The sequence below is a fragment of the Eleginops maclovinus genome, chromosome 5 (assembly GCF_036324505.1).
Source record: "Eleginops maclovinus isolate JMC-PN-2008 ecotype Puerto Natales chromosome 5, JC_Emac_rtc_rv5, whole genome shotgun sequence".
Classification (NCBI taxonomy): Eukaryota; Metazoa; Chordata; class Actinopteri; order Perciformes; family Eleginopidae; genus Eleginops; species Eleginops maclovinus.
Genome location: NC_086353.1, coordinates 10020766 through 10046646, shown reverse-complemented (window position 1 = coordinate 10046646; position 25881 = coordinate 10020766). Strand labels below are relative to the sequence as shown.

The 25881-nt window shown below is 39.7% G+C and overlaps 1 protein-coding gene across 1 annotated transcript; it reads right to left on the bottom strand.

Moving 5' to 3' along the window:
• Positions 1-83: 83 nt before the first annotated feature.
• On the bottom strand, positions 84-25513 carry LOC134864398 (inactive rhomboid protein 2-like). Its single transcript, XM_063883335.1, has 18 exons — positions 25382-25513; positions 14859-15008; positions 12640-12803; positions 11791-11974; positions 11001-11222; positions 10712-10840; positions 10175-10284; positions 9686-9904; positions 9290-9401; positions 8929-9003; positions 8162-8323; positions 7559-7644; positions 7352-7415; positions 6912-7006; positions 6740-6815; positions 6556-6656; positions 5569-5722; positions 84-2516 (listed from the first exon to the last, which is right to left on the bottom strand). Exons 2-18 carry the CDS (start codon positions 14994-14996, stop codon positions 2085-2087), a joined length of 2523 nt encoding a protein of 840 aa, XP_063739405.1. The 5' UTR covers positions 14997-15008; positions 25382-25513; the 3' UTR covers positions 84-2084.
• Between the last annotated feature and the right edge of the window lie 368 nt (positions 25514-25881).

Genomic DNA, 25881 nt, shown 5'->3' with positions numbered 1-25881 from the left:
TATTGTATTTTTTTAATACTTCTTTTACAAGAATGTATAATTAAGTCTGTGTTGCCTATGAACAGATCCACAAAAATATCATGTTCAGTTATTCTTACTTTAATGTATAAAAATTCAACTGTTTTCAGAAACAGTTGTTATTATTTTACATTTTCTGTACTTGGCGCAACGCCAAGTACAGAAAATGTAAAATAATCTGATGACAGATACAACCTCAAAGTTCACTGGGTAACTCTGAGTGAAACTCATTTTTAATAGAGTGACATTTATTTTAACACAACTATGTTAACACACACACATTTTCACATATAAAACCGAAGCAAAACAAAACAGTACCTTGAAAATGACCTGAAGTTCATTTAAAACTTTCCCTTTTCATTCCAATAATCAGAATGAGTGAATATATTTGGTCCCAAAGCAAACACAGCAGTTGTTTCTCTTCAGATAAACACTCTCAGGTCAAAAGGCACAGTGAAGAGGGTTCCTAAAGAGAGGGGGGTGTCATTCTTTACACTGTTAGAGTCCTATGTTTTACACAGATTGCCTTTACAATCTAAATACAGGGCTGTTTGTCCAACATTCAACATATTTTGCAGTTAACAACTCATGTTGTCAACATGTTGATAATCAGTGAGTCAGCCCCTTGGAGAGACTCTTATAATCTCACAACTCAGTAACTCACATAATCCTCCAACACGAGGCATGACGGGGGCTTTCCTAACAGCTCGGGTCCACAAGGAATCACCAGCAACAACAAACCAGCTCAAAGATTTAAAGCAAGGGGAACTGTGGGAGAAATTTTTCAATTCAGGTGTACAACGTCTGAAACCCATTTATCACATAGTCATTGATTTGAGCAATCAGCTGCTAGCTTCCAGACAAAAGGTAAAAAGGTGAATTTAAATGACATCTCGTCAGGACTGTTGGCAATTTAAAGAGTCAAAAATGACAGTAGAAAATGTTCTTTTGGTTCAACAAAACGGTCTGTTTAGATAATTACTCCTATGGCAATTTTACAGTAATCATAGAAAATGGCTTAGGCACCCCTGTGTTATGAGACTTTATGTGGCAAAGACATACAGAAAACTGAGGGATTGTAAAGAATAAAATGCAAATACAATACAAGCAGCCGATGTTGTTGCTTTGGTAGGTTTCGTGTCAGACATGTGATCATCAGCATTCAGTAAGTTGATCACATTCCGAATGCAAAATTAATATGAGGCATCTTTGTAAAATGGCATAGTCTGTTTAAGGCAGCTAGTGGTTTTTGATTTAAATCTTACCTTAGTTGACCACTTATATATTTCCCTTTGACTATTTCAGCTGCACAGTTAATACTTGGAACACCTTGTTGACTTTAGCCTATCATATCACTGCTCCAAAAACTATTAACAAGCCTAGTGCATACTTACAAAAGAGCGAAGATTAAAATGTTATAACTCCGAAAGACTCTTACAATTGATAAAACAAGTAGAAACAGCAGATCTGATTGATAGCGTTTGTACTGTTAACCCAGTGTCACTGAAAACATGAATTAGAGGCAGGAGGCGTCTGATGTGTCTTAGTTCACAGAGGTCACAAGACACCGGAAGAACCGAACCCTTCTCCCTTTCATCTCAGCTGTTTGTCCTCCAAAGCGTTAAAGGGAAAAGGGATTGTAGGCCATTGGTGATTCTTTTGGCTTCTTTAGATTGATTTGACTTTGAACTGAAAGAACCAGAGAGTCTCTGGCGCTGTAGATCTTTTCCTTGAGGTCCACCCAGCTCTGCACGTTTTCTACGCAAATGTCTTGTCTTGTCCTTTGACTGCGTGAATCTGCCATCCCATTAGCACATGAACATGCCGAGTAGTAACACACTTGAATGAGGCTAAGTTTAGTTTTACTGAAGGCAGCAGGACGAGAAGATGAGACTGATTCAGTTCACTTCTCATGGATGGATTGATCAGGTCTTTTGATAATAAAAAAACATAATTTGATGATCACATTTTAAAAGGTTCCAGACTTGATCTGGTAACAGCTGACCCACTCATCAGCTAGAAGCTGGTGGTCCAGTAACACAGCCACCTCATCAGTACCATGGAGACTAGTGCACCACGTCGTTAATGTCATGGTCTATATCGTACTTTTCACAGAACTTGCTCGTGAAGGGCAGGCAGGTGAGATGCTCCAGCCAGTGCCAGTTAATCGGGTGAATGTAAAACCAAACGGTGAGGGAAGACAACAACCCGATGTACGCCACCATGGAGACAGCAATCAGGATTCGTTTCCGATACTTGTCAAAGGTCCCGAAGGTGATGTAGGGCAGGAAGGCGAAGGAGAGCAGCAGGCCGCTGAGGAAACCAAAGATGTGAGCGATGTTGTCGATCCACGGCAGGAGGCCACACAGGAAGAGGAAGAGGACGATGCCAAAAAGCTTGAGGAAGGCTTTCCAAGGATTCTCCAGAATCTGCCAACCTTGAAAAAGCTCAACAAACAGGCAAGCAAGGAGGCCAAACTGAGACCCTGCTGGACCAACCTGGAGGAGAGCAAGAGAGAACATGTTACAGATCATCCTATAATTTAATTCAAAACCCACTTAACAAAGGAACGACTCCAATCCCGACAAAAAGTTTTGCAGGAATTAAATAACCGTTATTCATCTTTAAGATCATTTTAAGGGGTGCCTATATCTTTAATGTCCTATAGTTTATTAGAAGCTTGTCACGGAGAGTAGGATGCTCACTGGTTTAGGTGTTCTTAACACATAGTGTATGCTAAAGACTCACATTCTTTGGGTGAAGGTTTCATTTTTGCTCAATTATATTTAAAGCTATCTGACTTCTGAACAAAAAATAATATTCTCCTTATTTGGTGGATAGCACATGGTTATTGTACTGATTGAGTTTTAGTGTGTTACAGTGGATTTGGTAACCAAAGTTATCAATAACCCTTCCATGATGAGCACGCATTTCCAAGCAAAAAGAAATAATGACAAGTTACAATGACAGTCATTTAGGTAACAACTATTTAAACTGAAATGTCTGTAGGAGAGTTTTAGCAGCACGGCGTCTCCTGTTATTTTCCATCTAGTCCTGTGGAGGAACTATGCTACGAGCCCCGGTCCGGCAATAAAGTGGAGCAGATTAAAGTGACGTCTGAGTTTGAAGGCTTGGCCTGGTCAAAGGCAGATGGCTAATCTGTGAAGACATTAAACTTGAATAGAACAAACAGGAAAGGAGCACGGCCGGGCACTCCACCCACACACTGCAGACCTAGAGGCTAAAAAGTTCCCATGGCAGCCAAGCGGTCACTCGCTCAGATGTTAGGGGATGGCGCAGTGGAGTTAGTGACTGTTGCACCTGAATAAGTGGGAAAAGAAACATTATAATTGAATATATTTCCATGCGTCATGTTTATGCTGTTACCCATTACTGAGTATGGTCTGGAAATATTATATAGGTCTGCACATGCTCACCCACTCAATTCAAATTAAGATGTTACTCTGGAAAAAAAGTATTATTCAAGTCTCAAGTGTTGAGAGGCGGAGATAGGAGGGGTGACATGTGTAAAGGCTCAGCGGTTAGAGCGGGCGTTAATTTAAAAAGATTACACATCTCAGCCTCATGCAATTTTTCAGTTTAGCTCACAATAAATGATGTGATTAAATAATAATATTCCTCAGAAACAGTAAGATTTGTGACTATGAGTTTTAGGAGCAGTTTCTGTTTTACATGTGATATGTCATTATTACAGTCACAGCTGCTGCAACAAAGTGTCCTTAGCTCAACAGTTAAAGGATAATCCACTTAAACTGCCTCCTTAAGCGCCTTGACCCCCTGAGTTGTGCCTTGCATGTGCCTCCTCCGGTTATTCTTGATGTGTCGAGACCTGTGAGCCGGTCAGCAATAAGCAGAGCTGGATGGTGGGATTTCTGGCTCTCAGGTCAAGGTGAGTCATACTCAGAGCCACCTCATGTCACACCACACAAATATCACACTAGAGTGATTGGTTATGAATTGGCTTATGAAGAAGATAACCACAGCTTCAATGACATCAAGACATAAATACAAAAGGTCAAGACTCAAGGGAACTTGTTAAATAGTTAGGGTCCATTTCTACTCTAGCAAAAATAATTATGCAGGCGTCAGTTCTGCATAAATGTAGCCCAAAGTGCAGTAGCAGTGGCTGTTGTCTAGCCACACAATGGCACAAGACTAATCTCTTTAAAAGGGAAAGTGTGCTTTACACAGACACAATGAAGAGAACAGACGTGCCAGTATAAAGTTGGTAATCCAGTTTGTTTCACACGGCCAGTGTTTGCACGGATCAACACATTGTTTTTTTGCACAGATTACACTTTGGATTAGAAACCTCTATAACAGTAGGGTTGCTCATTGTTGTAGAAGCAGGTTTGTGGTGCTATGGAAGTAAAGGGGGATCTTTTGGTTCGTTCTTATTTTTTCCTCCCTGTGTGCATGGAATAAAATACATGCAAGTCAGAGACACACTCATGAGTAACTCAGAGTAGGATAAGATGTAGGAAAAGAACACAGCATCGATTAATCAGAGCTATTTAAAAGCATGTACAGACACACCTAATTATTCGCAGCTACCTCTAATCTAATCCACTTTATTCAGTAGATTAATTAAGGCAACCATGTTTGAATATAACAGATGAGTCAGCGGAATTCATATTTGATGTGCCATCTTTAACATTACAAACTCGTCCTTATATTCAGCAAGCTCCACTTTGTCTCTTTGATTTTTTGAACTGAGGACGGATGTGTGTCATGTATTTAACATGATGCTTATAACAGTATAACTAATAGGTGATTACTATTATTACTTTTCTAACACTTGCTATTTTAGTCATATCAAAATCTAAATATACAAGTATATCGCACAAAAACTAATAATAATAATTTAAAATAAAATAAAATCAGCAAAATAACTGTGTGTTTGTTTCATTTATTAATGAGATGAAGTATAATCAGGATTTGGTTCTTCTGTTTATTTATAACAAGTTCCAACCAACAGAACCAAAACCAATGACAAGATAGACGCCTAATCCCTTAAACTTTAAAGCTATGATCAGTGTTTGTAAATGTCAGCAGAGGATGTACTTGAGGTGCTCCGAGATTATAGGTAAATGTTCAACTTTAATACCGACACCGGCTGATGAACCGTTGGTTGGATGGCACTGCTCTCCTGATTGGAATGATTCCAGGAAAGCAGTCTTATAATAACTTATCCAATCAATCTCAGTTTCTCCAGGCACTTTAACAGTTAACACTATGAGGTGTTTCCTGTGCCCCTCCAGACCTTTCTAGATGGGGTCAGAGTGACTTGAATAATCTGTACGAGAAATTCCCTTCCAGTAAGTGAGCCAGGGTATTCTAAGGTAAGCTGATTGGGAAAAGCAGGCAAACAATCCACAGTTACAGAGGGAGATGTGTGATATTTATGCCTTTTGAGAAAAATGTTGCGTCAGCATCAAAAACTGCTGCAATATGGTTCATGTGGTTCATTCAGACCAGATTTAGCAGCAATAAAGTCCAAAAAAAGAGGGGGCCCGGAAGAAAACTCACATCAGCTCTGTAGGGCAGGAACAGGGCGGAGGCGATGTTTCCGGTGATACCGCTGAGGATATAAATGATGGAGATGCGGACCCATCCTGCCAGCTTCTCCAGGTCTCTCAGTATGGTCATCTGCAAGATCACCGACACCAAGCAGTGTAACAGCCTGCACACACACACAGACACGCCACAGAATTTAATATCCATGCAGTCTGCTGGTACTTCAGCTGCTGCAATAATTCAATATGATAATTTTATTGACCTCAATGGAGTAGTATTCTGAGAAAATCATAAATCAAGAAATCCTGCTGCTCATTTGAGTGGGCTAAATTGATGATAAAATACACATTAATAACTCAAACATGACAATATTTGAATACATTAGTACATAGAGCTCTGTCAGATATTTAATTCCCACAGGACTATAGGAGAATACGCTTTACCATGTGGTTGTTTCATATTTATGGAATCATCAGAAATACAATATATTTCCTTTATCGTGATAGACAGTTTTTGCAGTTGTTATATCAAATGTGCACTTCTTTAAGCAATGCACTTTTCCCATTTGAATTCCTCTGCCTGTTGGCTTGAACTAAAGGAGACCTGCAGGGTTTCCCACGTGCCTCGTGTTAGCACTAAGTATCAGTATTCATGTGAGTGAGCAGCTCACAGGCTCTTGGGGCCTCATTTAGAAATACTGCATTAAGTTTGAATCCTGAAGGATGCTGACAATGAAACTACAGCTAGTAATTATTCATAGCAGACGACTGAGGCGGCTCATTGACTCAGCGTAATAGGCTTAACACTTTGTCAAAGCATAATATACGTTCTTTCACGGCTCTTTAGCTGTTATGGAAAGTTACATATGCGGTTGATACAGCTATACTTGAATGGCTGACTCACCTTAAATGAACTGAAAACAAGTAAATAATAAAAGAGCTTTATCGATGTTTTGGAAAAATGATAACTTAGGATGTTTGTGAGTGTTGCGGTGCGTACCCAGCGTGGAGGAAGAGAGAGAGCCAGAGCCGGTAGAACTGATCAGGAACATCAGGGTTGAGGAACGGCAATAAGCCACACACATCATCCAGACAGTGGATCTGCACAAGAGAAGGTTATTGGTTCAGAAATGTACCAACACACTGGCAGACACACACACGTAAACCTCATGCACACACACTACCTGTGAGCAGAGTGTGGCTTCCTCGTGGAAGTAACCATGCATGAAAAAGCAATACTCTCTGGTTGTGATCTCGCATCTACAGGAGGGACAAGCAAAATGCAATTTAAGTTTCCTTCGGAAGACCTGGGATTTCAGCGGATTAAGAAGCGGAACTTTAGGTCACACATCTCACCTGCCCTTAGTTCCTATGCAGCACGGCCGTCCCTTGATTTTACAGTCCATGTGTCTGTAGCCGGTGTGGTTCCACTGCTTAGGAAATGTACACACCTGGAGATGGACGAGCAATAAGCCATTACACAGATATAATGCAAATGATTAAAAACAATCTTTTACTGCATCTCCTGTTGCAGACCTCAGACAAAATTGATTAAGTAATTATAGTATAATCATATGTATCTGCATTCACTCAGCACGTCATGAAGGTGTCCTCACTTTATACATGGTGACAAAACTGGATTTAAATCAACCACTTTATTTGTATTGAGGATTTTTTAAATATATTTTAGCTTGACAACTTCATATTAAAAGTCTCATACCAAAACCTCTGTAAACACTTCAGAATAAAAAACGCAGAAAATAAACGTCTATTTCAGTAGCAGTGTGTCCCCTTACCGGCCACTTGGTGATGTCATCCAGCCATACATGAGGCTCTGCAGAGGCGGGCTCTTCACACACTCTGGTCCCAACATGCAACAACCAGACACAAAAGAAGACATTAAATCACAAGCAATTGTTGCCATTAAATTCACTTATAATTCACAGTGATATTCTTTAGTCTACATGTCATGTGGCACAATGATCACATACGCATAACCTCACCTGGGATCCTGGTAACAGACAGAACCAGACGACCTGCTGATGTCCACTGGCTCATCCTTCCATTTAATAAACGTGGCCAGCGTCTCCTGCATATAAAGTTATTACGGTATTTTATTTCAGTAAATGTGAATTCAACCCTTCACAGAAGAATCCTCATTGTCCCTCTTAAAAGATCACTGTTTAGGATTAAGGAGTATGTATTGGCCTGGGTTTCGGTTGTTTGCAACCTAACAGCTGTATGCCTTTAAATCCTACTCACTGTAGCTTTAAGGCACTCCCAAAAAATATTAATATATCAGTTAACAATTTGAAATTGTAAAAAATGTCTTTGCAACTTCAGACAAGCAGTTCAGAAATATTTTACATTTACCTAATTATATAACTGCAGATTATAATCTGACATTCAAGTGATGATGGGGAGTGTATGCTGTTCTAGTCTGTGGCTATTGAAGTGTGTAACTTAATCATGAATTTCCTATAGATGTTTTTAAATTTTTTGTACAAATTCATTTAATATCTCTTTGCCTGACTTCTTTCTTAAACCAAAGTGAAGTTTCTTATCCTGCGAAGCTAATTAAATAAGTTGAAGGATAATGTGTTTACGGAGCAGTCGGAGCTGAGGGTCTGCACGCATCCGGAGTTGTCATTCTGAACGCAGCAGCCGGACTCTCTCTCCAGATCTCTGGCCTTCTGGATTAGATTGACTATCTGAGTGTCCCTACGGATGCACGGGGAGAACTTGGCCCCCAGGTGGATCAAGTCGTCCTGAAAAATTGAGGAATTTATTAAAGATACACAAACCTGGCAACCCACACTAAGTTAAATGATCTCAGAATAGTAAAATTGTGAACTATGTGCACTATTTTTCAGTGTAGATTAACCTCTCTATATTTTGACAAGCTGTACAGACATGTTTCTGTAATACTGGCTACTTGAAACTTTATCAAGCAAGACCTTACATGTGGTGAATAAAAAATAAACTGAAACGCATTTTCATGCAAGTAAATATAGCAGTATAGAGTCGCTCATGATAGAGTGCCGGGCAAGAGGGAAGTTTAGAGCCTGGTAAGTGCAACAGTGTGACAGGAAATGAAGTGGGTGATAAAATCGCAAGCTAAAGAGAGTGTAATCAAGCATCAGGCGAGGCAAAAAGTGTCATGTGTTTGCAAAGCTACACAACTCTTACCACAACAAATGATAGAAAAAGTGTGAATATGCCTTAGTTGTTTTACAATCTGGCTCTGTTCATGTACACATTTCCGCACAATACATTAGGGAACTTTTCACTTGAGTTTCACAAATCAAGAAAATGTTTTATGAGTGAACAAGTGAAATACAGCAGCTAAACTGACACCAGCCAGGGAACTCACAGAGCTTGGACCGATCCAGAAGTTCTCCTGTTGGATATACTTGACGCTCTCATAAATGCCTTTGTTCTTCAGCACCTACAGAGGGCGACAAAGGGACACCGTTGGGAAATGATCACGCAGCATAATTAGCACTTTGTTCAATGTTCATCTATGATTCTTAAATGTGACAGATTGGACTGCATCGTATAGTTGGAGGTATTGTCTGTGCTTTTTTAATTTAACGCATTCAGCCATGTATTGATTGAGCAGATTATATAAGTGCATCCAGATAGAAGCTATTCCTACGCAAAAAACACTTTAACTAAGAATGTAACTCAGTCAGTATCTCACAGTTAACTTCTACGTTTTGAGATCTACTCACCAGTTCAGACTTAGAATGTTGTGCAAACCCCACAGGGGCAAAGCCGTATGTACCGCAGGCCAGCAATGTGATTAATATGTGGACAAAGGTGATCCAGTAGGCAAAGTAAGGCCTAAAATACACAGCAGAGAAGCACCATAAATTAAGTGAAAATAATGAGCTACTAACACATGGTCCTGGTGTCAAACATCACATTACATGGGAGAAAAATGTCTTTATTATATTTGTGTAAAACTCTTCTTATCATAGCAAATTACAATAACTAGTGTCTCTCTTCTGTCCATAGGTTTAATAACACTTTTGACAGTAAAAAATGCCCCCCACCGAGGGTTAGTTTTCTCTTGTTGACTGAGGTCGTCAAGGTATTTGTTTTCAGTCTACATAATCACCCCCGACCTGTGGCTGTGGAAGTCGTCTAGCTGCTTCTGGATGTTGCTGCTGAGGCTGCGTCGGTAGTGCCGGTTCAGCCACTTCCCCACAACGCCCATGCCGTACTGACGCCTCTGTTTGTCAAAGGCAAAGTGCTTGACTTTGGACGCGATCCGACCACCCCGACGAGGATGGCTCTTTTCAGGGCCGGCTGTCGGTGTCCTGGGCGTTCGAGAAATGTCCTTACTGGAGCATTCAGAGGGAGGTGGTTAGTTGTGAAGGGACCAATATGGAGGGGTTTAGACAGATTAGGCATTAAATGATGCATATAAAACGTGATAAAATAATCACTTGTATGTCTTCTTTGTTTCTCGTAGGTTTTGATAATTAGTTTGAACACAGCTTTTATGAATGGGAAAGATATATTTTTTAAATATTGCACTCAGGACTAAAGGAGCGTGAGTAACAGTTTAGTGACGTTCCTAATGGAGTTTTTGATTGTGTGTATTTTCTTACAGGCTGGGGAACTTCTGGTCTGGATGCCCGCAGGGAGCAAAAGCCGCAGACATGGGCGGCGATTCAAATACGTCATCAGCCATGGAATACAACTCATCATGGGCATCAACCTACGCAAGAGTGGTATGAGGGGTCAGAAGAGGGAGTTAAAGAACACAATAAAAAGTTACAATTCATTAGCAGCCAGGCCTCATATGTTTAAACAAGACAGGAAACCAGGGCTTTTTATTTCCGTCAGAAAATCTGATATTTAAATAGGTTTGACATAAAGAAGGGGTAGAGGGTGAGAGGTTTGACAAAATAATACTTTAGATATAAACCTATTAAAAAAAAAGGAAGAAAGAAGGATGAATAAAGAAGTGGTTGCTGTAGAGACGCTGACATGAGAACTTAATAGAGAAAGTGAAACACAGTGTGAAGAAGTGCATCTGCTGACATTACCAGAAAAGGAAAGAAAATTGGAAAAGAAAGTTGCAGCTACTGTTAAGAGAGAATTAGTCCTCAAAGCACCGACAGGAGGATAGAGAGTGCGCGGACCTTGCTGAAGAAGAGCGACTCGGATGTGTCTGCAGAGTCCACAGTGTCCTCGTCCATCCAGCTGGGCCTGATGAAGCTCCTCTTGGGGAAACTGCGACTTGTCTGAGAGCCTGCCAGGCCACTACGACCCTGAACAACATGCATTAGTTATTTTACACACACATAATGTTTCAGAGATCAGTTTTGGTCATATTAGAAATAAGGCACAAATAATTAAAACACTAAAGATATTTAATGTATTTAAGGTGTGTGCAGAATATGTAAAACAACTGGCCAACTATGTTTTTACCCTCAGCAGGTTGGATGCAGCTCTGATGCTCATGCGGGCGACAGACTCCCTCTTGCGCCGGGGGAAGCGGCTGTAGCCGGAGCGCTGGCTGGTGAAGGAGCTGAGTGAGGTGACCCCCGGGGTGATAGGACCTCCCTGAGTGGCGTGAGGCGTCCTGGGGGAGCGACTGTCCACGTCATCTGGGCAGCGGAAGGCTCGCCCCCGTGCCAGGGGATCAACAATCTACCAAAAACAGAGATTAAAGAAAGATGTTAACCATGGCTTTAACATCAACTTGGCCACAACTGGTTCCTATGTGCATCTGTGTGTACATGTTTGTGTGTAAAGCAAACAAAAAGAAACGATGGTGGTGCTTGGTATGAGATAAAGAAGAAAATAAAATAGTGGATGATGAGTAGATGAGAAGAGCTGTCTGACACTGACCGATCCATCGAGGGCACAGATGGTCCACGTCTGTCACCGCTCAGACACATTAAATCCAGACACATTTTTCCCTCTTTCCTCACTATCATTGATATTTACTCCTGTTCTTCCGGAGAGACCTCTAAGCTTCATAAATCATACAGCTTGAACAATGTGAATATTATGACACAATACCTGGAGAGTGGAAAGACCCCGTGATCAGCTGTGTCTCATCTCTTTATTTTCTCTCCATGTAACTTATAACCATGGTAGGATATTTTGGAATCAGGATATTAAAGATGTTTCTCAGCAAGTTATGTTGAATAAAACCTCAGTATGTGAATTATTGGCTGGATTTCAGTGTGTGTTTCTGTTGACCGTAGATTACCTTGGGCATCTTGTGTGCTGCTGGTGAGTCCAGGCCCTGGTCGAAGCTGGTAGCCGTATCAGGCTCTCTATATTGGACCTTCAGCTTGCCGTAGCGCTGGCTGCAGTGGCGAAGGCTCTTCCTGTGCCATACTTGCTGTTTTGTCTCACAGTCTTCCCCCACCCCAAACCACTGGGCTGTATTCCTGCACATTCAGAGGATAAAAGGGTTGCTGATGAATGCTGTACAAAGTGTGTGTGTTTGAGAGGAAGAGGGAGGAGATGAGAAGTTGGAAATTACATGTACTATTGCTGTAAATTCTTGGAAGCTAACCAATAATGCTGCTAATTTTCTAGTGAGCTTAGTTGACCTCGTCCGAACTGCTGGTGTGCATTAATAGCCTAATATGCAGCCACCACTGTAATCTAGATCTGCAAATACAGTAGTTATGACATTAGCGTAGCCTTATCTCACCTAGAAATGCTCAGAAATACTGCGTTTAAACCGAATGAATAGACATGCATTTTAGCTTTTTGAACTTAAGTCTTTCCCTTCTCACGCTCTATAACTTGAGGGCTCCTATGATCCATTCACATCATGTTTGCCTTTTCATAGACAAAAATCATGTTGCTGATAATGTCTATTGATCAGGGATCCTGAAGAGGAATTTTGCTGAATGATCTGAAAGGAAAAGCACTTGCCTTTCTTGTATAACACACTTCAGTAACATGTTTACTTTTTAAATTAGCTTATGACTTCTCCAACAGTTCCTATTCATCGTAGGTTTCTAATTTCCAAGAGGTCAGAATTGACTCAACATGAATACAAAATCAAATAAAGACGACGTAGACAACAGTCTCTTCATTGTACCTGCGGATGCTTTGTGAGAGCGAAGCCTGTCTTCCGAACTTTGCCCTTCTGTCTCTGAATGAGAAGCCTCCATCTCCTGCTCCATCTCTGGCTCCGGCGATGCTCTCTGACACAGAACCGGCTGCATGACCACTTGCGCTTTTTTTCAGGGACGGCCGTAGAGGCTGACCAGAGGAAAAGGACAAATTAGTAAAACAATTACGAATGTGAATAGTGCCTACACAGTGTGCAAACATGTGCTATTAATTATTGTTACAATTACACTTGTAGGGATATTACATTAACCTCAATAAAGCAGCAGCAGTGGGACGGATAATTATGAAGGTCTACATTACTTAACCAGTCAATTAGCAGAATAAAACACAATGAAATACTGCAGGGAAAACCTCCAATGACAGCATCATTAAAACATATGATAATTAAGAAAGTAATTAGGTAATTATTTGAATGACTACCATATTCTTTCTCAGATGCAAGACTAAATCCAAGAATTTAGATATTTGGATTAAGTGCATGTTTATTGTGCACACAGTCGATATTTTGTGTGGTTGGGTATTGCTAAAAGGGTCCTGCTCTCTTAAACACCTACTTGTGTATGCTGTTTTATAGAGTTCTTCAATTATGCGTGGTGCAGTGACTCCTGTGAGTCCATTATCTTAACCGGCAGTGATTTCGCAGTCGGTGAAGCTAACCGTGTTGTCATTCTCAGAGTTAATGGGGCTCGAAGCAGGCGGTAAGTGAACCATGAGCTCAGGTTGTGGCTCAGCTTGTGAAGATACACGGAGCCACTTTCAGAGTACTATGGATGCGATTATAAATTCTACGATCTTAGACAGTTGATGCAGGATTTGTTCATTTAAATCGCTATAAGTTTGACATTAACAAGTCTAGCTAATCGAGATGAGCATGAGTTAATCACAAGTTCATGTTTTGTTAGTAGATATTTAGTGAAAGCACCGACAGACAATAACAGCACACACAAAATAGGACTGTACTGTTAGGTTTTAATAAGAAAAATATAAATGTCTTCAAATGTAGTCATTTGAGAATTAACTACAGTACATACGTATGTGTATTGGTAATGGGAATACACAGTCAGCAGCCTGGGTGTAGGGCCCTTCAAGGTTTCAAGGTTTCAAGGTTTATGAGTCTTCATTTCTCTTTTGTAACAACTCAGCTACAGGTCCACAACTTTATTTGCATGTTTATCCACTGGTTGCTTTTTAGTTTCACCGTAACATGCTCAATTAAACTCCAAGTACCTACTCCTTTGTGCAGCTGAAATGCCATCGTTTCGTGTTGTTTGCAAGGGGCCCACAGAGGAAAATGTACGGCCTTGTGCACATTAACTAGAAGAGGGCTGTTTAAAATGCCTCCTGTCTGAGGAAACGGCAAATTCAGAGGAACAGGGGAAGAGAATGCTACAGCATGCTTTAATCCCAATTCCAATGTACTGCTGCAAGTATTTCTGTCCTCCCCATGCACACTGAAACTTGAATTTTTAGGTATGACCTCTCGTTCCAAAGAGTCTGCAAACCAGAGTGAGCTAAATTACTTACAGTGCTGCAAGGATGCATTTGGAATATTCAATAAATATAAACAAACCTGCGTGTGTTTACCCAAAAACCTTGGGATGTCCTTAAGTGAACAATAACCCATATATATCTTTAACGTTTACTTTTTCAAATGTCTTCAGGACTTCTCAATTGGTTAATAGTTTAAGAACTACTTGTTAAACAAAAGCACTACACTGAGTACTACATAATGGCCATTTAAATAAGGAATAATGAAAGTTTGGCAGAGATTATTTGTCGAATATTACTTTCTTTCTTAATTAACACTTTCTTCATTCTGTCTTAAAATACTTTATGGACAAAAAGCTGAGGTTTTGGTAAAATGTCCACCAGTTTATAAGGTAAAGACTGTACTTGAAACAGAAAAACGTATTGTAATCACAGTGAGCAAAAAGCCGTTTACTGTACATTTGGGGAATTATGTAAAGTGTTCTTGGTGTTAATTTTAAATGACTCATGTGTAGAATAGAGACTGCAGCCTAAGGGTGTTTTTGATTAATTCAGTATGCATGTAACAAGCCTCCAACACTTGCACTTTGAGAGGAAGAACTGAGTCATTGTGATACTAACAAATCTTTAGATACGCTCACACACCAAGGAGGCCGGGCGGTGAAAGACAGGGTCTGGTCAAAACTGTAAGCCTACCTGTTTTGCTGGGTCGTGCGGCATCATCTCCTCAGGTGGAGGGATGGCGATCACAAGGCTGGGCGGCTTCTTGCTCTTTAGACGGCTATCAGACTGACCTCCGTTTGGAGGAGGCTCATTGCCCCCCTGTGAAGCCATCCTGTCACAGTGCTGGAGATGAGAAAAATCATAGGGGTCAAAAAACAAGATTAAGAAAAATGCTCATAAACTTTAAGAGGTAAATAAGGTTGTATCAAGTCTTCCTTGTGGCAGATGTGTGCAGATCCCCCCCCCCCCCCCCCCCCCCCTACGTTAGAAGGCCAAACAGTAACTCAAAAAGGAAACTATTACTGTCTGCTTATACAAAGAGTCTCTTTAACAACAGCTGGCTCTGCTCCGGTCCATCTGTTTAAGAAACCATTGCCTTTAAGATTACCATCATTGGCAATTTCTCAAGTGATTCTTAAAAGGCTGTACATTCCCCTTCCAGCAGATGAGAAATGGTGTTATATCAAGGGTAGCGACTTGATTTCATACACAGCTCTCAGCTCATTGATCTAAGTTAATGTAATTATAAGAAAAGAGGCTGGAGGAAAGAAAGGGCGGGTGTCTGGTGGAGTGTTTTACTTTGAATGTGTGTCTAAAACTGGAATAAACAAAAGATTCCCAAACAAATTATACTTCTGTGAATGGCAATACTATTGTAATAGTGTAAGCAGTAACACCAGTGCAGGAATAATTAAAGACTTCATTTGCCTTTAGAAATAGTACGTTTTCTGCCCAAGGGATTGAGTGTAATATAAAGATATATAAATATATATATTTTAAATGTTGTATTGAGGGTGTTGAGTTGAGAAATGTTCAGGAAAATTATTTCACAACCATGTATTGCTATTTTTGCATCACCAAATTAATGCAAAAGTTATAATAATGCCAAAAGCACTCCAGCTTATTATTCTGCAGAAATGCCCACAAAGGTATAATAAAAGGGAAAGCTCCTATAGCTAAACCATTTGGCACAATCTCCATAATAACTGATTATTAAATTAAGTATGGCATCATAGAGTACTGTCAAGCCTAACCAGAGACCTGAAAACATATACATTTCAAATCCAAGATAAAGTCAAGGAAACTGGTTAGCCACTTAAATAAACCAGGTATTAATTATGCAGCACCTGATGTATGTTCTTGAACCACTAATGAAAAAGCAACTGATACAGCAGCTGTAGAGGGACAGCCGAGGACATCACAGGACAGAGATCAATAAAGCTCTCAAATTATCAGGCTGCCTCCGGGAGGTCAAACTCTACGTTCTTATCCTTTGTTTGAACTAAAAACAAGGCCTTGCATTAAAAAACACCAGTAGGATGACTTTGGACTACACAAATGACATATAAATCATATCTGCAGTCCTTTCCATTGTAATAGCATTCATAACCGGTCCCTCTGTCTGCTCAGGCTAAATAACATTACTAAACTTACTCATCCTCGTCTTAACCAATCACGGTCAACAGCAGAACAAGCAGCCAGTCTATTCCTGGAGCTCAGAGTGTACCGTAGCATTACAGGGCACATTTCCAGAGAAATCAAAGGCATTGCAGGAATGAACCTATAATGACACAAGCCTTGGCCAACACATCCATTATGTCATTATGCTCTTGAAAGCTTTGAAGTTGTCCACGAGTTGTGATCTATAAAGTCAATGCAGGACCTGGGGTGTCTGTGGCAGGAATGGCAGCAGCTGTGAAATCTGAAACCCGCTCAGTCAATAGCCCAGTTTCAACTACAGAGCCAAGACACTGTTAGGCATGGCTTCACATATTGTTCACTTACTCTGCTCCACATCCCCCCCAAAAAACAGCATTTCAATAATGCCATTATGCTGATAGGGGTGTATATTTCAATTCTGCTAACAGTCTTTTTGATTATGTGTGATAAATATTTCACGATTGGGCAGAAAGCCTGATTGAGTCCTCTAGAGACGTGGAGAGGCTTCTGGCAATCTAGCATGTGGTTTAGTAGAGTAGTGGGCACAGGCTGCCCCCCCACTTAGATAATGAAATAGCAAGAAATTTAGCTAATGGACCAAGCGCTGAAGTGGCAGGCAGACGGCTGCTGACCAAAGCTTGCGAATGTAGACGATAAATTGTATCCTCCAGAGGAAAGATAAGAGTGATAGAAACCTACAGATTATGAGGCTCAAACAACAACAACAAGAGACCTGATATAAGAAACTAGCAGACTGTTCATACCACCGAATGATAACATATCTAAAGAATGAGTTGGTTATTTTCACTACATCCATAACTATTATTTCCCCAGTTGTGTCTGCTAGTGCGTCATGTCAGCAGGACCATAAGGGCATGCTGTCTAAATAAACATGGATCATTAACCATCTGCACGCTCTCTGTAAACACATCTAGCTAATGTGGTTTCATTTTCAAATGTAAAGAATATAGCTGCATCAGCAAATATGGAGGTTTCCCCTCAAACTTAATATCTTTGGTAATGTACTTTTTCAATATTTTCTGACATCTTATAGACCAAACAATGAACCGATTAATTTAGAATATAATCGCTAGAATAATAGATAATGAAATAACCAGCAGATTAATCAATAATGAAAATATCATTTGTCGCAGCCCTGGTAGATATATGAAAACATCTTGTAGAAACCCTGGGAATGTTAATTGTATGAGGGATTTTCCATCCTCATGTGTCGAGGGAACCTGTCAGCTCCCTCACTGCCACCTCAGATCTCAAAGAGTCATGTGACAGAGGCATGTCCACCATGACATCATACATAGAAAATGTCATCAAATGAAATAGACAGTACCATATTCAAGAGTCTGTGCGTCGAACAATTCACTGGTTCATCTAAACGATTCATCACTTGACAATTAATCAGTGTCTGTCAGTGTGTATGAGCCCCCCCCCCCCTTGTGTTTGGTGACTCACGTGTTCCTCTGATTGTGTGTCACTATGGTTCATCTCTTCCCCCTGAGGGAGGCCTGCCCTAATAATGAATCAGTGTGTTTGTTTGTGAGTATTCCCCTTTGACTGATGCTCTGTTAACCTGGAGACAGGCTGGACTGTGCTCAATCCCTCAGAGCGCTATAGTTCTGGAAACACGTAACATACTACAGACACAGTCAGGACAAGTTGTCCCTGTTGTAAAAGCCCCACACATAACCAGCATGCAGGGGTCAAGGGAAGATATCATGTTTCATTTTCTGGCACACACACACTCTACACAGCAGTTGACCGACTCCACTTGGGTCAAGTACAAACACTTAATGTGTTATGTTGAGGGTAGCCCTCTACAAAAAAGGTTAGGACTCAAGGAAGCTTTTCCAGGCTTGTCAACCTAAGTGTAACTTTATTAAGGTGAGTTGGATTGTTTCAGGTTCAATGTCCTCCTTTCTGTTTATGATGTAAACCCTGACACGACTACAAAAAGCAAACAAACTCTTTCTCTCGCTGTATATTTTTGGCATTCATTTGAGCCGAGGGAATTGTTGGAAATCTACAAAATGCGCCTCCACAGCGATACAAAGCTGCGCTACTGTGTAGAGAAAAGAGTGGGTTTCACTACCTTAATGTGTGCCAAGCATTTTAAGTATTTACATGACTCTTCAGAGCTAGTTGTAGACCAGAAAACATACTCAATGGTTCAAAGTGACAGATTTGAACGAGTGGGACAACTTGCAAAATGGGCTTTCATTATGAAACATCATAAAAGCAGTTATAACTTTGAGTTACATTGCATGATTATCTTGTCCCATGGCGGCACTTCAAACACTGATCTGAATCTTTGATAAAGGAGAACTGGATTCCAGACAACATTGCACAACAACAACATCCTTTCTTTTGAAGTGGGTACTTGAGACTTTGACTTCTCTTACTTCCTTCAAATAAAGTAATAAGGAATAGGGTTGCAAAGGGCTGACAGTGGTATTAGTTGTTGGCTTTGAACTCTTAAGTTTGAACACAGTACACATTGTAAGCTTGAAGTCATTTTCCCCATAAGTTAACTTGTTGCTCACTAACTCACATTGCATATAATTGACCAGTTATTTAACTTATTTGTCAAGTTTAAGCACAATATCTGCTGAGAATATGGTAAAATCTGAGTATGACATGGTCCATACAGCATGGGCAGATAAACCTTACATTTTCCTTTTATATATCCGCTATATTCCAAAGCCTAAACATTAACTTTTACCCCAACATAATAATTGTGACCTACACTGATACATTTCAAGACTTACTGAGTCATTTTGGGGTTAGCCTTACGAACAAGTGTATGTCGCATGTCTTTGGCAGAAATAGCTATTTTCGTCAGTGCTGTTACTCATTTATGCTGAAACCCTTAGAGGCTAAATTAGGAACTGACTTCGAAAAACTGCCTCATTACTTCTTCTTCTTAACATCCAACGACAATGACATGTACAAAAGGATGTGTAAATGTTTGTTCCCTGTCAGTGTTTATTCCATATTCCACTCACAATAAACTTTAAGCTACATCCTCTCATGTGAAGCTTTTAAAAAATGATGATAACTGTGAAGGTTTATCAACAAACCTCTCATTAAACACCTGAAAAACACATTTATGCACACAACAATGCAAAAATCACAAAAGATGATTTCATAGATGCAATTACTCAGAGGCTCACAGAACAAGTGTGATTCAAATTATTCACCATCACTCGGGCAAGGGGTGGGAGGATTTAAATGTGCGTGATTTGTAATTGTTTCATTACCAGGACTGAGGACAGCATTCAGGGTAGAACAGAGTACACGTGATGATGTTGGGACAATGTTCAAATCCTCGCACAGTCAGTGTGTGGACGACTACGTCAAGCACTAATATATGTGGGGGACTTGATTACACAAACAGTGTGAGCTAGACTCGACTATCAATTTGTACGACAGATAATTAATTACAAAATGTTGTTGAGTCACCAATCCTGATTTTGGCACTGTCACCAGTCCAAAAGGTTCCCTTCTGTAATTTCAAGCTTTGTTTTCAATACTGATATCAGCTTTCCTTAAGGCAAGAAAAGCCATTGTGTAGGTAGTTAACCCTAATATGTCTCTTTTTGGGTTGCTGCTTCAAAATGAGGGGGGAAAAAGTTATGGGGAAACTGTGTAATGTCTCCTCAAGGCGCTGATGATTGCAAATGAGTTGAAACACCATTTCAAACTCGATCTTTGTATGCAAAATGTTGCTTGGTTTCGTGACATCATCCCTGTATTTCTCCTGTGTATGGTTAGCCTACTGCTTTCCTTGTATCATCATAATTTCCTAATTTCCTGAAAGGATACAACATAAATTAGTGAAGTGAATTTAACTCGCAATGTATGAAAAACTGCATGTGACAAATGCAGAAGTGCAGTCAACAATATTGGACCCAAAAATTGCAATCACTTCTTTTAGCCCCAAAAGCAACTAATTTTGTTTCATATTCTCCCTATTGAATTTTCGGAAGGAATCTATTCATCTCAACCGGCTGAGATGTTGGACAACTCTCTCGCTCTTATCGAAGATCAGAAAGGACTGAGAAAGAGCTTTACGCGAACGTGGGCCAGTAGTCCGCTGGCAGAACGCCTTGAAAATAAAGAGGAGTGTTCTGCTTTCACAAGACCTTTCACAAGACAACAAAAAAAGTATTTGATGGCAACAGTGAAATGACATCCTCCAGATAAACTTCATACCTTCATGAGGTGGACAACATGCTTGGTTTGGGCTGCCTGCAATGTTGCGAACTAATCAGGACTGTCCAGACAGTCATCATGCCAGCAGAAGATTATCGGTTGAATGCTACTGAAGGCGTAGGAGTGTGTGTGAGTTTCAGTTTGTGTTTGTTTAGTGCGTGTGTGTACTGCCAAACAGTCAGAACAACAATCGAAACAGCCCCCTCATTCTTCACTTGCAACCACAATATGATCATGATTATGACTTTCTACACAAAACCTTGTTTCTTTACATAACCCATTACTCATCTTTTGCCGATAATAGCACTTTGGTGTTTCAAACAATCAATAGTTCCATTTCAAAGCTATTAGAAAATGTTTGAAAAGGACCTTGGCTTAAATCCAACCATTCCAGAGACGGTTTGAAACATTGCACCATTTTCCATGAGTGTGCATGCCCAAACGTGCATAACATCCAGCTACAATACCTGAGTAACTGCTTTTCTCCCAGTTCAAGAATTCCTCCCAGTCCTAAAGACGTGACCTTAAAATATGGTTTGTACAGTGTGTTGCTGAAGTGTTGAAGTGCGAACATGTATTGCAAACAGCTAACTTCTGAGCATTTTGTCAGAGAAAGTCTTGTCGACAGGCCCAGCTTGGCTGTTAAAACTGAGAAAGCCAAGTAGTGTACTCTCACTCACTGTAAGAAATGAAAAGAGGTGCCGGACAGAGCAAGAGGAAAGACAGTTTGTCCCCTTGTGGATCTCATGAGAAACGTGAAGGAAGATGATCCATTCCTGAGAAACAGTAAAGGAAAATGGTTGGAAGTCCTTTTAAGGTTTATGAGAGTTTGGACTGAAAGCATTTCCGGATATCTCCAAATAATGATGTGTCATGCTCTGTGCAACGAAGGTTGGCATGCAGAAGAAAAAAACACGCCTTGCCAGCAGCCTCTGCTCCTGTTACTAGAGCGGAGTTGTTAATATGAAAGGTTAAAATGCACACTGTTTTTTGGACGTGTTATCGCGCAGCAGTCCAACAGATATTATCATGGAAGCAAAACGACTCAGGAAGGTGATGACAAGTTTGATAGACAGGAAAACCCTGTAAGCAAGCGGACAAACACAGGGGTTTCCGAACAAAAAATGATAAGACCATGGAGATAAGATAGATATTATTCTGGCTACAACCTTCCTTGTTTTTCTCAGCTCATAATAACATTTTTATATTGGCCACCTACTCTCTTTTTCATGTTTTCACAAGGCTATTTTCAATGTTTCAACATCATTTGTTTATCCTGGTCATGTGTTTACCTCGGCTCCTATTGGTAATTGTGACTATATAAATGAGGCCACACCCGTGTTGTCTGTTTATTTTTAGCCCTGACGAACACCAGTAGTCAAAACATGTTGGCTTTTTAACGACTTAGCCGATACAATATAGGCTTTTAAAATACTTGTAGAGAGCAACCAGTCACTTCCTTTTTTCCTTGGATTGCAGTATGGTGTTGATGGGGAGGTAACACCTAAGACACTGAGACCTCTGAGCATTCTGTTACTGCACTGTCAATTATAAAAACAAAAAGGAAGGATAGGTCCTGTAAACCACTTAAATAAAGGACCCTGAAGATCGACAGTATTGTAAGCCACTGGTGACATTAACTATAACAGGTTTAACAACAAACCAATTTCTAGAAAACGTCATCAGAAACAAGGATGTCCAAATATCACATGGCTTGTTAAAAACCAAGACAAATTTTGCCTATCTATACTGAAGTATGCCATGAACTCTGGTTTCGTTAGTCACAGAGAGTTCACTTCCTAGTTTGCACTGGGTCACAGTTTTCCTATTGGCAGCTCTTTAGCTCAGTGACAGGTGTGCAGGCTACACTAACGATGTGCCAGATGCAGCTGTTGCCTAGTTGCTTGCTGTGCAACGTACACCCAGCCTATACAATGCATGTTATTATTTTCCTGCACCGGCTTCACAGCAGCAGGTGGTACAGTATGTATAATGTGGTAAAAAAAAGGGGAGTGCAAAAAAACATGCAATAGTGCTTCCCCTTTTCATTGCTTCCTCCTAAACAGAAGTGTTTGAACATACAGTAAATTGAGTACATGGTTTTTAGATGGGCACTGCATTATAATGATATAATAATGTTTGGAATTCATTTATGACTAAAGCCACCAGACTCAGGGACAGTTTCATTCCACAGGCAATAAGACCTGAGCTCTGTTAAGTGCCTTCACAACCCAAAACATTTATCTGGTTGCATCTCACTATTTATTTAATTTGTTATCTTAATAGTTATTAGTACATCAAACTGTATTTCATTATAATTCACAGTACAATATTACCCTTAATCTTACATTCTGTTATCGTATATTCCATTCTATTTACATAAAATCCTGCATACCTTGTCATTTTCAACATTCCATGCATAATTTAGCTTATGTATTTTTCTGACATGTATATACTTCATCTGCGCTTCTCATAGACCGGTCTAGCAACATAACCTAACATTATTTTACTGTAATTTTGCAACATTTCTTTAGTTTTAGTTTTATTCTCTTGTTTTGTCTTAAGTCCTATTTATAATATATTGCATTGTTGGACGAACTCGGGACCTTCGATTTTCATTTCCAACTACACTGTAGCTACTGTGCATTTTATAATGAACCCCCTTGAACCTACCAACTACCCTACAAGTAAAAGGTAATATAAAAACTACTGCTATTTCAAGCTAAATATTTAGTCTGCATATTCAATTGTTGGTTTAATTGGCAGTGTTCATGTATAATACCATAAAGTGAAAGTATAATAGATATAATATTGAGATTGCAATAAGGCTTTATGAAATACTTAAATAAACAACTATGGTTATTTTAAACAAGTTAGTTAACATACTGATGTGTATAAATTTTAAAGTGTTATTAAGCACACAACACAATTGTTATGTTACAACTGTTTTCTAAACTAAAAGCGGTCGGTAAAAAGGATTTTTAATAATGAAACTGATCTGTGTATAGTAATAGTGCCTTTGCTCACAGTCTTAATGTGACCTACAAAACTGTTATCTAACAAGATATGGCTCTATTCATTCGCAATGTGTAACATGTATTGAGGGTTACTAGAATAAAAGACTGCTATCACTGCTTATTCATAAAATAATGAAAAAAGCAAATATGATAAAGCAAACACTGCAGTAATGATGCCATTTTTACTGGAAATGTTGTCCACACTGCCTACTTCTAAGACGGCCTACAGTGCTTTCTTCTTTTTATCCGTATTTATTACGGAAATAGAGCAAGTATCTGGAGCTCACTTGTTTAATTTGCACTTAAACCTAAAGTACATCACTGTTTGTAATCAACTACAACATCAACATCTGAAAGTGAACTCACAAAACCAACTGAATAACACCAATCTACTTATTCAACTAGCTGGCACAGTTTTAAAATGAACTGATAATTAATCATCATCTAAGCTAAAGCAGGTGTTTCCATATCCATATTCAAATGAAGGACTGATACCACAGAGTGTATGACTGGAACACTTTTTCGAGAGACAAAATCATGATAAGGTTCATTCTAAAGACACCCTTCTGAGAACTTGTAGCCCACAAAAACACATACAGAATTATGTAGCTCTGCAGAAGGTCAAGAGGAACTGGGAGGACTGAGTAACACATGAACAGTTATTTCTACATTGTTCACCTGCAGTAACTTTTAAGATATTGTTCTTATGTAAAAGTAGAACTGCCAGGGTGTAGAAATACTCTGATACAGGTAAAAGGCCTGCAATCAGAATGTTGGTCAAGAGAAAGTACAAAAGCAGTAGCATGAAAATATACTTAAAGTACCAAAAGTAAAAGTACTCATTATGCAAATTGCCCCATTTCAGAATAATATATATTATATCTAGTGGTTAAACATATTGCTGCATTAAAGTGTTAACAATGCTTGTAAAAGGTGCGGCGAGTTTTATGTATAGGGTAGCTTGTGAATTTTACTGCAGGTGTAACTTAAGTCTGACTGAAGGGCTGATTATTTTTCACATCATGAATCCAAATCTGCATAGTATTAAATTAATTAATTTAGTGGAGTGGAGTAAACGATAGTAAAAGCACAAAGTAGCAAGAAAATCTAAATACTCAACTAAAGTACATGTCCCTCCAAATTGTACATTACAGTACTTGAGTAAATGGACCTAGTTACTTTACACCACTGTTAGACTGTATATTTCAGTCACTACTATGTAAGATTATTATTTTTTTAGGTTAACCTTCACCTGAATTGGAAAATGTTAGTTTTTTTTTAATTAGCTAAATAACCAGAACAAAATGTGTTTTTTTTCCAATCATAATTCAGAAAATGTCAGTGTCAGTCAGTCCCCGTTACACACTGTGTGTGAACACTCCCTCCTACGGTCTTTGATAAACAAATGGGAAGGGGTGTAGCAACACATATATCGTTTGGCACATCCTGACCACCGTATTAAACTTCACCAGGATTACAGAGGGAAATATGAGATGAACCTTTGCATTCGTGTACATTTGTCCCGGCGGGCTGAGCAACAAAGGGCTTGTCGAGGCATGCTTTCAGCGGCTGGTTGGATGAAAACCACCGCTGTAAACCGACAGTGTTAGATTTCATTTAGTGTGTTTTCGGGCTTTTAAAGCAGCTTTGGCTCATATATTATACTTTAAAAGCATGTGTTTCTCTACTTATGAACGGTCATTTTGACATATCTAGTATGTTTTCACTGTAAAAACTCGATAATGGCCGTTGACACACTTTAAGTAATTTTTAACGTCGCAAGACCACGTTTAAGAATCATTAACTTACCTCCAGGAAGAAGAAACCGGGTTGTAATTCATTCAGCAGAAAGGTTCATATCCGAACTGAAACGTTACTGTAAGCTGCTGTCCACCAGCGCCTGACTACTTCCCTCTTTCACTCTCCCAACATCCTTACTGCCGCTCCGTGGAGGAGCAGGGGGCGGAGTTACGACTGATCTTATCCACAGACAGCACGAGTTGGTGCCGGGTCTAACCCTCCAGCGGTGGGCCGCATGTGGAAACTACAGGAGGAGGGACGTTACTAAACATTTACTTATCTCAATTCTGAGATACTTGTACTATACTTGAGTATTTCTATTTCATGCTACTTAGTACTTCGACCCCACTACAATTCAGAGACCAATCGTGTACGTTTACTTATAACATTCAAGCTATCCCTGCAGAATACAGAAGTAATGTAAACTAGCTGCACCTTTACCACTTTGATAAACACATGAATGCATCAATAATTTCTATAAAAACAGATTATATATTATTCAGAAATGG